Source organism: Lactuca serriola, chromosome 3 (assembly GCF_051521515.1).
Source record: "Lactuca serriola cultivar US96UC23 chromosome 3, Lser_US96UC23_V15, whole genome shotgun sequence".
In the NCBI taxonomy this organism is placed as follows: Eukaryota; Viridiplantae; Streptophyta; class Magnoliopsida; order Asterales; family Asteraceae; genus Lactuca; species Lactuca serriola.
Genome location: NC_136410.1, coordinates 109,876,098 through 109,890,383, shown reverse-complemented (window position 1 = coordinate 109,890,383; position 14,286 = coordinate 109,876,098). Strand labels below are relative to the sequence as shown.

Sequence of the window (14,286 nt, the reverse complement as noted above, 5' to 3'; positions counted from 1 at the left end):
ATCATACCGAAGACGGGTCGTTACAAGAACGGAACAGGGAAGACTCCGATCTAGAAGAAGATGACGGTGATTAAGGTGCGAGAGGGCGTCCGGGTCTACGTAGGGATGCACATGATTTCGATTACCGCCAAAGAGCCAAAGATGTACCCTCTTTCAGCGGATCCATGAACATCGAAGGCTTCCTAGACTGGATGAATGAGCTGGAGAATTTTTTCAATTCTATGATATCCCGGGAAATAAACGGGTCACTCTCGTGGCTTACAAACTCAAAGGAGGAGCTCAGGCTTAGTGGAAGAACCTGCAAACCACGCGAGAACGACAAGGTAAATTACCTATTACTTCCTGGGATCGAATGGAACGTGAACTAAAGCGCAAGTTCTTACCCCCTAATCATGATCAAATTTTATTCAACATGTTTCAAAATTGCACGCAAGGAGATCGATCAGTGGAGGTTTACACCACCGAATTCCATCGATTAGCCGCTCGGAATGACCTCACAGAAACCGAATCACAACAGGTCTCGCGCTATACTAACGGATTACGCCCTCCGATTCAAGACAGAATATCCCTAGTACCTGTATATACATTGGATGATGCGTATAATCTAGCTATCAGGGCAGAAACACAATTGGCGAAGAATAGTAAAACCTTTTCATTCCCTGCTAATCGGAATAAATTCACCAGTGGGTCAACATCACAACCAACAAAAAATAGCCAAGTGGTTATAAGAACACCAACACCCGACAAGGGTAAAGGCATCACCGCAACCGCTACTACCACCCTGAAATCCACCAACCCTTACGCTCGACCCATACCAGGGAAGTGTTTTAAATGTGGTATCTCGGGTCATCGATCTAGCGATTGCAGAGGAACAACAGCCAAAGTTAACCTTACCACAAGAGAAGAAGGAGAAGTTGATGATGAAGTTGTTAGTGAGGAGGGTGACAACGAAGAAGTTGAGATTTGTTTTGCAGCTGACGAGACTTTTTGTGAGGATGACATTGCTAAATCATGTGTCATCCGCCGCATTATGCTTGCGCCTAAAGTAACTGAAGAACCCTCGCAACGCCATAACCTGTTTCGGACTCGTTGTGTAGTACATCAGAAGATATTTGACGTTATTATTGATGGTGGGAGTACAGAAAATATTGTTTCTCGAACAATTGTGCAACAACTCAAACTACCTACCAGAAGGCATCTGCACCCATACAAAATAGGATGGATCAAATCAATTGGGGAGATCCGCGTCACTGATCAATGTAAAATCCCTTTTTCTATTGGAAAATATAAAGATGAATTGTGGTTTGATGTTGTGGACATGGATGCATGTCATATTTTGCTTGGGCGACCTTGGGAATTTGATAAGGATGCGATACACAAGGGCAAGGAAAACACATACTCCTTTAAGGTTAATGGGGTGAAGATGATTTTAGTCCCTTTGATAGAATCTAGTAAACCCACGACCCCTCATCACGATGTGAAGAAAAATAGCCTGGTGGTGTTGTCTCATCGAGATTTTGAAGAAGAGATAAAGGGGGAATCTGTCATTTATGCTATTGTTGCTACAGGTTCTATCCAGGAGGGGGGCGCAAATAACATTCCTGCCCAATTAACACCTATCCTATCGAAGTTTAAATCCCTTATTCCCAGTGAATTACCAGCAAAACTTCCACCAATGCGCGATATTCAACACCAAATTGATTTCATTCCGGGATCTAAGTTACCCAACCTAGCACACTATCGCATGAGCCCAAAAGAGAACCAAATACTACAAGAACAGGTTGAAGATTTATTGAAAAAGGGTCTCATTCGTGAGAGCATGAGTCCTTGTGCAGTCCCCGCTCTGTTGGTTCCAAAGAAAGATGGTAGTTGGCGAATGTGTGTTGATAGCAGGGCCATCAACAAGATAACAGTGGCATATAGATTTCCAATTCCCCGATTAGATGACATGTTAGACATGTTGGAAGGGTCCAAGGTGTTTTCTAAACTCGACCTACGAAGCGGGTATCATCAGATCCGTATTCGCCCTGGTGATGAATGGAAGACAGCATTTAAAACTAAAGATGGTCTATACGAGTGGTTGGTCATGCCTTTTGGTTTGTCTAACGCTCCCAGCACTTTCTCTCGACTCATGAACCAGGTGTTAAAACCTTTCCTTGGATCTTTTGTGGTCGTTTATTTTGATGATATTCTCGTGTATAATAAGACAGAGAGTGAGCATCTTCTACACCTCACGGAGGTTCTTACTGTTTTGGACAGTAATAAACTTTATCTCAACCTAAAGAAATGTAGTTTCTTGACCAATCAGCTACTATTTTTAGGTTTTATCATTACTGCGGATGGAATTCGAGTAGATGAGGAAAAAGTACGTGTCATACGCGAGTGACCGGTTCCCAAAACCGTTAGTGAAGTCCGTAGTTTTCATGGACTTGCGACTTTTTATCGGCGATTTGTTCGAAATTTTAGTTCTATTATGGCTCCTATCACCCAGTGTCTGAAAAAGGGTCAGTTTCAATGGGGAGATGCAGCTACTCGAAGTTTTGCCCTCATCAAAGAAAAGTTGACTTCTGCTCCTTTACTAGTTTTGCCCAATTTCAATAAACTTTTCACTTTAGAGTGTGATGCATCGATTATAGGCATCGGTGCTGTTTTGTCCCAAGACGGGAAACCCGTGGCATTCTTTAGTGAGAAACTTAGTGAGGCACGACAAAAGTGGACTACTTATGAGTTAGAATTTTATGCGATTTATAGATCCATACAACATTGGGAGCAGTATCTGTTCCATCGTGAGTTTATTATTTATACAGACAACGAAGCACTTAAGTATTTTAATAGTCAACAAAAATTAAATCGCATGCATGGGCGGTGGGTTTCATATCTGCAACGTTTTTCGTTTGTTTTAAAACATAAATCTGGTGATCAGAACAAGGTGGCTGGATGCGTTGAGTCGTCGAGCTGAGTTATTAGTAACCTTACGAACAGAAATCCTTGGTTTCGAAGATTTGAAGGAGTTATACGTTGATGATGAAGATTTTAAAAAGATATGGAGCAGCAAGATAGTTCCACCTATGTTTAAGCTTACTGGTTATCTGTTCTATGATCATCGTCTCTGTATACCCCGTACTTCTTTACGGGAAGAACTTATCAAAGAATTGCATGGAGGCGGATTAGTAGGCCATTTTGGAAGGGATAAGACTATTGCGTTAGTTGAAGAGCGTTATTTTTGGCCGCAATTACAACGGGATGTGGGTCGATTTGTTGCTAAATGTGTTATTTGTCAGAAAGCCAAAGGCCAATCCCAAAATATTGGTTTGTATACTCCATTACCTATTCCTAACGGCCCTTGGGAAGATATTTCTATGGATTTTGTTTTAGGTCTTCCCAAGACAACAAAAGGAAATGATTCTGTGTTTGTGGTAGTTGATCGTTTCTCCAAAATGTCCCATTTTATCCCTTGCAAGAAAACGGCGGATGCGTCTAATATTGCCTTATTATTCTTTCGGGAAATAGTTCGTTTACATGGCATTCCTTCAACAATCACATCTGATCGTGACTCCAAGTTTCTTAGTCATTTTTGGCGCACTCTTTGGAGGTTATTTCAGACCACGCTCCAATTTAGTACCTCTTTCCATCCCCAAACAGATGGGCAGACTGAAGTGGTGAACAAAACCTTAGGGAATTTAATAAGGTGTCTTTGTGGCGATCGCCCTAAACAATGGGACCAATTTCTCGCTCCAGCTGAATTCGCTTTTAATAACATGGTCAACAGGTCAACTGGTAAATCGCCTTTTCAGATTGTTTACCAAAGGCAGCCTAAACATCCACTAGATCTTATTCAGTTACCTGCGTTGCGTGGGCACAGTTTAGCAGCTGAAAATTTGGCTAAAAAAATCGAAGCAGTCCAAGAAGAGGTTAAACAAAAGCTAGCGTTGTCTAATGCTAAGTATAAAGAAGCACGTGACAAACATCGACGTGAGAAAGTATTTGAAGTGGGTGATCTCATTATGGTTCATTTACGAAAAGAACGGTTCCCAGTGGGTACGTATAACAAGCTCAAGATGAAGAAAATTGGCCCTTGCAAGATAATTCGGAAAGTGAATGATAATGCCTATGTTGCTGATCTACCGGATGGCTGGTCGATTTCGCCTACGTTTAATGTGTCTGACCTCACCATTTTTCAGCCGGATCTGCCTTTGTATCCTGATAATCACTCGAGGACGAGTTCTTTTTCAAGCAGGGGAGAATGATGCGTTGAATGATGCATTGATGCAATATAGTGATAGTGTTTTTTTTTCCTAATTTACCCCTGGCCGACATTGTATTCGAGAAGGAGTAAAGCCCAAGTTTAGTTTATTTTGTTTTTTTTATTTAGTCTTTATCTGTTGAGGTTTTCTAGTGGTATTAGGTTTCGTATTGTTTAGCTATAAGTACTGGGTCAAAACGTGCATCAGGTTTTTTGGTGTGTGATATTCTGAATTCGTTTTTGTTTTGCAATAAAGAGTCGAGATCAGTTTCTCAATTCTTGGTCGTCAGGCACACGATAGTGCCCCTGTTCTTTGCGTTTGACAATACGCCTAGTTAAATTGTCTTTTCCTGTAGTCACAGACTACATCAAGAATGGCGTCAATACAGTTCCTCAATGAATTTCTTATCCATTAACATTCGTGGTGCTGGAGGTACCCCTAAGATGGAGTGGATACAAAGGCTAAAAAGGTCTCATAAGCTTTAATTCCTTGCCTTCCAAGAATCTCAGTTCACGGATTCATCTCTCATCCAATTCCGTAATTTTTGGGACGCCTCGGCTTTTGACTTTGCTGCAATCGATGCATCTGGTAGATCCGGGGGAGCTTTTTGTATTTGGAACCCGATGCTCTTCACGCAGAACTCGATCATTCGTAGGCAACATTTCACGGCGTTGCCTCGTGAATACTCGGATCACTGCCCCCTGGTTTTACAAACGACATCAATTAACTTTGGTCCTTCTCCTTTTCGTTTTTTCAATAGTTGGCTATCATACCCAGGTCTCTCTGAGCTAATCTTGGATACCATCTCATCCTTCCATTTTATCAGGCCTCCGGATAAATCTCTAGCAACCAAAGTACGGAAAATAAAAGAATTCGTTAAAACATGGAGAGTGTAGGTTAAGGAAAATGAAGCAGGGGATATCATGAGACTCAAACAGTGGGTATGTGACTTAGATATAATTACAGAATCAAGACCCCTGTCCAGTACTGAATTGGAAAATCGTATTGAATGGAAAAGGAAAATACTCGAACTGGAGCATCGTAGGAGCATGGACCTCAAACAAAAAGCTAGAATTCGGTGGGCAATTGATGGAGATGAAAACTCTCATTTTTTCCATGGTATTATCAATCGTAATCTTTCAAATAACAGGATAAATGATCTCTCGATAAATGGTGTTTGGTCAACTGATCCGGAGTCAATTAAAAACGAGATTTTTTCTTTCTTCAAGGATAAATTTTCTGAAACTATGAACTCCAGACCCTCCCTTTCTTGCAATTTTAACAAAACTTTATCTATACCTGACGCATCATTCTTGGTTGAACCCTTCAGCGCAACTGAAATCAAAGTAGCTGTTTGGGAGTGTGGTAATGATCGTGCACGTGGACCTGATGGTTTCTCATTTAAATTCCTCAAAAAAAATTTGGTCCTCATTTGAAGCAACATTCCTTGACATTCTTTCTCATTTTCACACATATGGCATTATCAACCCGGGTTGCAACTCTTCATTCATAACTCTTATACCCAAAACCAGTGACCCATTGTGCCTGTCTAATTACCACCCCATCAACTTAATTGGTTGCATTTATAAAGTGATCTCAAAATTCCTTGCAAATAGATTAAAAGTTGTCATTGGATCTGTGATTGATGAGACCCAAACTGCATTTATTGTCGGAAGAAATATCCTTGACGGACCCCTTATGATCAATGAATTAGTATCGTGGTTGAAGAAGACAAACAGGAAGGCTCTGCTTATTAAAGTCGACTTCAATAAGGCTTTTAACTCGTTGAATTGGTGTTTTCTTGTCTCTATCATGGAGCAATTAGGTTTCCCGCCACGTTGGAACCAATGGATCATGGGTTGCCTTCAATCGTCAAGAACCTCAGTTTTGGTAAATGGTGCTCCCATCAAGGAATTCATGGTGAGTAAAGGTGTTAGACAAGGCGACCCACTATCTCCTTTTCTATTTGTAATTTCCATGGAGGCTCTTAATGTTGTCATGTATAAAGCATGCAATGTGGGGATTTTTAAGGGTATTTGTACTCCTAATATGGGTCCGACGACATCCCACTTGTTTTATGCAGATGACGCTTTATTTTTTGGGGAGTGGTCTCATATTAATCTCTTAAACCTTGCAAGGATTCTTCAATGTTTTAACTTGGCTTCTGGGCTTGGTGTAAACTTTACAAAAAGTAAAGTCTTTGGGGTTGGAGTGGATGCCTCTGATGTCGCATTTTTCTCTCGAATCCTAAACTGTCAGTCCGCCAACTTTCCTTTCATTTATCTTGGGTTACCAGTGGGGGCGAATATGTCTCTTATAAAACACTGGAATCCAGTGGTGGATAGATTCCAATCCCTTCTCTCGTCATGGAAAGCCAAAACTTTATCTTTTGGAGGTCGGATCACCCTCATAAAATCGGTGCATGGAAGTCTGCCAATCTTTTATTTTTCCTTATTTAAAGCCCCTCTCAAGATCATTGATGAATTAGAAGGAATCAGAAGAAGGTTTTTATGGGGTGATGGCTCCGAAAAATCGAAAATTTGTTGGATTAGTTGGGATAAAGTTCTCACTCCAAAGTCTAAAGGAGGTCTTGGTGTCATCAACCTCAGAGGAGCTAATTTATCCACTCTTGGCAAATGGCTTTGGAGATTAAAAGATGATCCGACATCCCTATGGGCTAAGTTAATCCTGGCACTTCATAAATCTGAGCGGGTTTGGAAACTCTTCCCGGTTCGATTGGAATTCACTGGTGTTTGGAAAAACATTGTAAGCATTACCAAAGACTTTGTTGTGTGTAACATTCACTTCCATGAGTTGTTCAAAAAAGAATTGGGTCGGGGCAACATGACGTCTTTCTGGTTCGAGGATTGGTCAGGGAGTGGCGTCTTCAAAGATATCTTCCCAAATTTGTTCAAGCTGGAATCAAGAAAACATTGTACAATTTCTGATAGATATACAAAATTTGGTGACACAATTGAATGGACGTGGGATTGGAAGAGATCACCAACATCAGATATGGGGAAAATTGAACTATCATGTTGCACCTTAATTCTTCAAGAAATAATTCCTAACTCCTTGAGTGATAGGTGGATTTGGTTGGCTGATAACTCAGGTTCATTCTCGGTCCGCTGCCTCCGGCAGCTTTGGGAATCATATTCATGTAAGGACTTACCATACAAGCATTTTTGGAACAACTTGGTCCCTATAAAAATTAATTTTTTTGGTTGGCGTGTGGCGCTCGATTGCCTACCTTACAAGGTTGAGATAGCTAAACGTGGGATTGTTGTACCTTCCACACTTTGTGCTCTCTGTGAAAACGCGGAAGAAACAGGTACACATTTATTTTTGCAGTGTTGCTGGGTAAAAGAAATTTGGGCTTTATTGGAGATTTGGTGTGAATTAAGGGTCAATGAGATTAACTCTCTGGATCAGCTCTTATCTATATCACATGCTTATTTACAATCTCCGTTACAAAAGAAAATCACGCATGCCATAATTATGACCACTTTATGGTTCATCTGGAAGGCAAGAAATGGAAGTATCTTCAAATCGATGATATCATCACCGGTTCAGGTTGTATCTGAAATAAAAAGCAAACGCTTTTCTTTGGATAAAAAATAGAGGTAGAGGATTCTCTGTAATCTGGGAAAAATGGTGTTCTTTCCCATTCATGCTTTAGTAGTTGGTTGTTAGGTGGATGGGGGTTGGGAAGCTTGGTATCATTTGGCGTTATGTTTACTGCAGCAAGTGTGAGTTTGGTGTGTGTATCAGTTCATTGGGTAGATATAATATAGGCTTTTGCTGCAGTTTAAACATTTCTTTGGGGTGTGTTCTTTCGTGTTCATTGGGTTTGGGTGGGAGGGGTTTACACTTGGTGTTGGCGTGTGTGTTCTTTTTTTGATTGTATGGATATCATTTTGGTGGTCATTTAAATCCCTTTGTATTAGGTTGTTGTCACAATTTGACGGAATTCATATTTACAAACAATGTAAGTTGTTGATCGATTATACCCATGGAGGGAAGATATTGGTGTTGATCGTTGAGTGTTTCCGATTTGTTGGATCTCTGATATTTGTGTCTGAGATCGCATAGTGAAGATCTAATGTTTGCTGACGGATCTGCCCTCGTTTTGCTCTATGGATAATGTTTTTGCCGCAGTATTGAGGTGGAATGTAATTACCCTTCTTGGCTAACCGATGTTGGTGACTGAGTCTTTGAAGTATTGGACTTTCGGATTCTACTGGTCTTCCCTCTCCTTTCGTTTTCATTTGCTCTTTTGTTATGTTTAACATCATCTTCTTCATTCTCGCTTTAGTTTAACTTTTGTAATTTTGTTTGTTTTTTTTTTCTGTTTCTTTCGTTTTTGTTTCCATGTACTCTTTGGTGGTCCAGCTTCCCGCTGGTCACTCTAATAAATTTTGCTGTTCAAAAAAAAATTAACTTTATTAAATGAAATGACATTCTCACTTTTTGTTGCATTTAATTTCATGATAGTTGTATTTAATTTAATGGATTGGCTAAAAAAAACACCCAAATTTGCTATTATTTTGGAACAAACCAAAAATAAAACATGAACTATTTTTATCACAATAGTTCGACTATATATAACTTATTTCACCCGATAAAGTCTTGAAAAAAGCTACTATTATAAACATTCGACACTCATATACGTGATATAGTTCGACTATATACTACTACATTAGAAACCACATTCTAGTAGGATTCAAATCCAAATATAAATTACAAGAAACGATCTTTACCACTACAACATGATCATAAAACTCTCCCATGGCTATGAGTGTTATATTCAAAATTTTCATGACACCAATACAAAATCTAATGAACAAACTCAAATTCCATATACCATTTCCACCAACACAACCACTCTCTAAAACTAAAACCACCAACCTATCATTCTCACTATAATCACATCATTTCCAACAACCAATATACACAAATAACACCAACTTAAAAACATCAATGGTGTTTTCCATTTTCCCTATTCTTCAACACATCCTTCAACACAACACTGATTCTATTCGCCATGTGATATTCCAAAAACATTTCTTTCACCCTTTCATACCCTCTCTTCCCCATTGTTAACCTTCTTTCAACATGTGTCGCCATTTTCACCATGTTTTTTGCAAGAGGAGTCACCCCTTCTTTTCCCGGAAGATGTAGAAACCCCGTGGACCCGTTGACCACAATCTCTGATGTCCCTCCTGCTGATGTTCCCTATGATCAACAAAATTAAATTAAAATAAAAAAGATTTGAGTTTAAAATTTAATTAAAAAGTCATCAAATATGTTTGATTTTGTTTTTTACCAATACGGGTAGCTGGAATGCCATTGCTTCGATTGTTATCCTCCCAAAGCACTCTCCTCGGCCCTATAAAGATTTGATAGATTTAAAAAAAAATGTATCGATCATAAATTATTAAATTATATTGTTTAATTATAATTATAGAATTTATAATTTACAAAACCAAAAGGTTAAACATCATAATAAAAGGATGATCACTAAGATGACAAAATGAACATTGAACGTTTATGACAAAAAATAAATAAATAAAGCCCATTTTGGAAATTATTCTTTTTTGGGATATTATTCTTTTGTTGCGAAATTCTCATGGGACCATTATTAAAACAATTTCTCAAAAAAAAAAAAGAAAAAGATATTTCCCAAATTATGAAAAAATGGGTGGTTTTGTTTATCTTGAGATGAATGTTCCAAAAAAGTGGTTACTTTAGTGATTATTACGAAAGGAGTAAATTACTGAAATGGTCCCTATGGTTTGGTCAAAATTACATGTTTGGTCCCTAACTTTTATTTTGCACTCGGATCGTCCCTGTGGTTTGATTTTGTTGCGTTTTTCGTCTCTTACATACATAAAGTTAGAGACCAGACGTGCAATTTTGACCAAACCATAGGAACGAAAAACGCAATAAAATCAAACCACATGGACGATCCGAGTGCAAAAAAAAGTTAGGGACCAAACGTGTAATTTTGACCAAACCATAGGGACCATTTCAGCAATTTACTCTACTGAAAGCCCAAAATAGATTGTACTTTAAAAATATTTTTAACTCATTCCAGAAAATAATATTATAGTAACTTAAAAAAAATCTATCATCAAAAAATTTAATAAAAATGGATTATATGACAAATTGTCATTCCATTCCATTATGTAACTAGAATAAAACACCTTTGCCAACGGAATGAACCATTCCATTCCATCAGGAATGGAATGAACCATTCCATTCCTTCTCCTATTCCATTGTACCCAACATCTATTCATTATTGAATACCAATTACATAATCATAAAAGAATCAAAGTAAACCATAATTACTTCAAAGCAACTTACCTGAGAATTCTGAACTAGAACATCAATGGCTGCAAGATATGGAGCAACATTTAGAGTTTTATTCACAAAATGAACTCGATGTTGAATCTTCTTCAAATTCACAAAGTTTCTAAGTTCTGTTTCAAATTTAGTCTGCATACTCATATCACTTCCTACAATCACTGCATGAACTGAAGGCACTTGAAGCTTCTTTTCTTGAATTATCTGTAAACTCTCATGAAATGAACGCAAAAATAAATCTTGACCTTTTCCACGCGAAACACCTGTAAATCATTATCGTATTCACATATAAACATATTCGATTCATCACCTTGTTTCTATATTGAAAGGAATAAAGTTACATTAAAGCGAAAAACTTACTATTAATAGCAGCGAAAAGTATATCTTCATTGCGCACTCCTAGAAACTCTCGAACATGCTCCCTTAAAACCCTTTTTGCTATATTATCTTCTGCGACATCCATGAGTTCTTTACTGTTTCCGAGATGAACAACGTAAGTTTTTGGCATCTGAATCCTGGAAATTTAAGCGTGAATTGTTAAATTGAAGAAATGGGAAAGTTTATTTTAGGTGTAAAAAGAGATTGGGAAACAGAAAAGAGCTTGCTTTAATCGTTCTTGAGTTCTGTTTTTCCAATATTCAGCTGTAACGTAGGAATCAATCATAGACCCAGCTACCATTGGTAAATGCTTGACGTAATCCAATTTGAAGTAATGGCCTCGCATTTCATGAATCCACCATAACACTTTTGGGAGAATTTGGGGGACGTTTTTATTCAGAACAGCGTCTAGCCATTTTCCGGCGACGGCAGTATTTAAAACAACCAAATCGGCTTTAATGGCGGTGGTTATAGCTTCTTGACCTTTAGCAGAGAAGACCTGTACTCCACGATCCAGCATCTTGTTCTCCAAACTGTAAATCACCTCCTCTTTCCCCGGTGGCTTTTGAAGTGTTATCCAACAAACTTCAGCACCAACACCTCGCAATAGAAACGCTAGTTCCATTAAAAGCAATGGACCACCTGAAAGACAAATCAACAAATTGAAAAGGGGGTAAAAGGTATCAGAATGTCGATTACATCATTTCCCCCTAATGGAATGAAGAATTGAAGAGTTACCAGAAAGAGAGAGTTCATGAGAAACGAGAAGAACAAGCTTGGACTTCATGAAACTGAGAGGATTCGCTACTTTGACTTTAGGCGGAGGCGACGCCTTCGGATTCACCGTCGATTGAAACCGTTTACCTGCATCAGGGACATCGAAGAGACGGCGATCACATGAGGAATCATAAGCGGCCCTGATAATAAACGCCACCGCCGTCGAGATGGATAGCAAGGCTAACAGAACCAGAAGCCATCGCTTCTTCTTGTGGAAGAAGAATGTTGAGGATCCCATGGACTGCTTCGCCATGGTTAGGATCTGTGAAAGAGGGTGTGACTATTTGAGATGATCCAAGTCTCGACATTGATCTAGGGTTCCTTGAAATTTTGTCATGCGCATCTGATCGACGTATAGAGAGATGGACACTTGTAAGGATTGCTAAAAAAGCAGAGCTTGAAAATTGAAATCTTTCCGGTGAGATTGAAATGGAAATTTGTGTATGGAATATTGATCTGTGGGTAATATGCGAGAGCCGACCATGAAAAAAAGCTTCGAGCTTTGGGTCCGCCGAATTGTGTTACCAAAAAGTGACATCTTTTATGGTAGACGTTATAATAATAAAGTCCTTAATATTTTCAAATTTTATATTATAAGTAGTAAAAAAAAAAAGTCTGTCTTTGGTCCCGGATTTTTTTTCTTTTTACTTTTATTTTTAAAATAAACAAAAGCTACGGATCTTTAAATTCATCAATTAAAATACAAATGGTAAAGAAATACACTACAAATTCAATACATAATAATTTAGGGGTGTATGCGGTGCGGTTTGATGCGGTTTCGAGTCAAAACCGCAAACCGTACCGCATATAGGGTTTGAATATTTTAGAAACCGCAAACCGCACCACAAATGTTCAAAACTGCGTGATGCGGTTTAGTTACGATTTGTGCGGTTTGATGAGTTATTCAACATTAAATCTATCAAAAAACCAAAAACCTGACCGGATTAAAAAAATTGATTGTTTTCATTTTATAAAAACAAATACAAATTTCGAGTTAAATCGTTTTTAATAAATTGTGACTCGTGCTACTATAGTTTTATAAGTATCATTGTTATTGTTTTATATTGCCGTTATAGTTGTTATATTCTTGTAAACCATGAGATCTTGATCTAATAGTGATTTAATGTTACGTTATAGATATTTGGTTATTGTAAGAAATATATTTATATACATCATTTCTAAATCGTGATTTGAAGTTATAACAAAGTAAATATATATATATATATATATATATATATATATATATATATATATATATATATATATATATAACATGCGGTGCGGTGCGGTTTTAACTGCAATTTTATAAATACAAACCGCAAATCATACCGCGTAGTGCAGTTTAATAAAATGATGAACAGCAAAACGCACCACGAAATTCTAAACCGCATTATGCAGTGCGGTTTGTACGGTTTTTTGCATAGCTCTATATAATATATATCAAAAAAAAAAACATATATGTTAAAGTATAATGAGTATTATGCCAAAGTGTTATTTTTTAAAAATATTTATTTAGATGAGGATTGAAAAGTAAAAAACCAAAGTATAACTTTTACAAAATGGTGTGAAAATCCAAAAAAATAAGACTTTATTATTCCCTAAAGATTTGTGTATTAATATATAAAAGAAGAATGGCCAAAATGTAACATTTAAAAAGTGGTGTGGTCAAAACCAACAGAATGAAAGTAAAAAAATATGGTGAAATTCAACAAAACCAAACAATGAGGGACCAAAACAGTCAATTTCTGAATCTATTGTGGCCAAACTCCTAAGCACATCAACTTTTCTATTCCTTAAGTCTATATGCTTTTAATATGTATATATTAATTTGTGTGTTAATATATAAAAGAAGAAAACCAAAAGTATAATCTTTACAAAATGGTGAATAAAAGTAAAAAATGGTGAAATTCAACAAATCAAACAATATGGGACCAGAACAGTCAATTTTGGAAACTATGGCCAAACTCCTAAAAACATCCTTTTCCTTAAGTCCATATGTTTTAATATATACACTTATTTGTAGAGTTTATTTTTTTAGGGGGAGGTCACCTTTCTTTGTATAGTTTATTTGTAGAGCATTAATTAAAAAGTTCTTTAAAGAATTTAGGGGGTAATTTCAAGACTTTCTTAAATTTGTAGAGTTTTTTTTTTTTTTTTTGGTTTACATTTGTTTTTAAGGAGTTTTTTTTAACATTTATGCTCCATATCTATCTCAGATTAATCACATGTGAGGATTTTTGGCTGAAATGGCTTGTGTTGAAGTGCCTTGTGTCAGTACAAAAGTTAAAGAAAGGTGACATCCCCCATAATCAACCTATAACCTTGCATACGATGGCACATAAAACAATTATAAATGGAGAATTACAGGAGAATCGGAGGTGATGACAATTCTTCGGGAAATGTTCATGTATCACGCTAAACTTACATGTTTGGTAAAATTACATCATTTTTATTTATTTATTTATTTTGTGCAATAGGTCATCTAACTTATATAATACATATCGATTAAGTCATTTTCGTT

General features: G+C 37.4%; 3 protein-coding genes across 3 annotated transcripts; 2 read left to right on the top strand and 1 right to left on the bottom strand.

The window, feature by feature from the left end:
• Window positions 1-352: 352 nt before the first annotated feature.
• Window positions 353-2,386, top strand: LOC145095613 (uncharacterized). Its single transcript, XM_079033464.1, has one exon. It carries the CDS (start codon window positions 353-355, stop codon window positions 2,384-2,386), a length of 2,034 nt encoding a protein of 677 aa, XP_078889590.1.
• Window positions 2,387-5,293: 2,907 nt separating this feature from the next.
• LOC145095612 (uncharacterized) lies at window positions 5,294-7,865 on the top strand. The gene is made up of 2 exons (XM_079033463.1): window positions 5,294-5,636; window positions 5,836-7,865. The coding sequence occupies exons 1-2, from the start codon at window positions 5,294-5,296 to the stop codon at window positions 7,863-7,865; spliced, it is 2,373 nt and encodes a 790-aa protein (XP_078889589.1).
• Window positions 7,866-8,943: 1,078 nt separating this feature from the next.
• On the bottom strand, window positions 8,944-12,302 carry LOC145093026 (uncharacterized). The gene is made up of 6 exons (XM_079031063.1): window positions 11,727-12,302; window positions 11,216-11,630; window positions 10,971-11,125; window positions 10,611-10,873; window positions 9,571-9,633; window positions 8,944-9,479 (listed from the first exon to the last, which is right to left on the bottom strand). Exons 1-6 carry the CDS (start codon window positions 12,016-12,018, stop codon window positions 9,222-9,224), a joined length of 1,446 nt encoding a protein of 481 aa, XP_078887189.1. The 5' UTR covers window positions 12,019-12,302; the 3' UTR covers window positions 8,944-9,221.
• Between the last annotated feature and the right edge of the window lie 1,984 nt (window positions 12,303-14,286).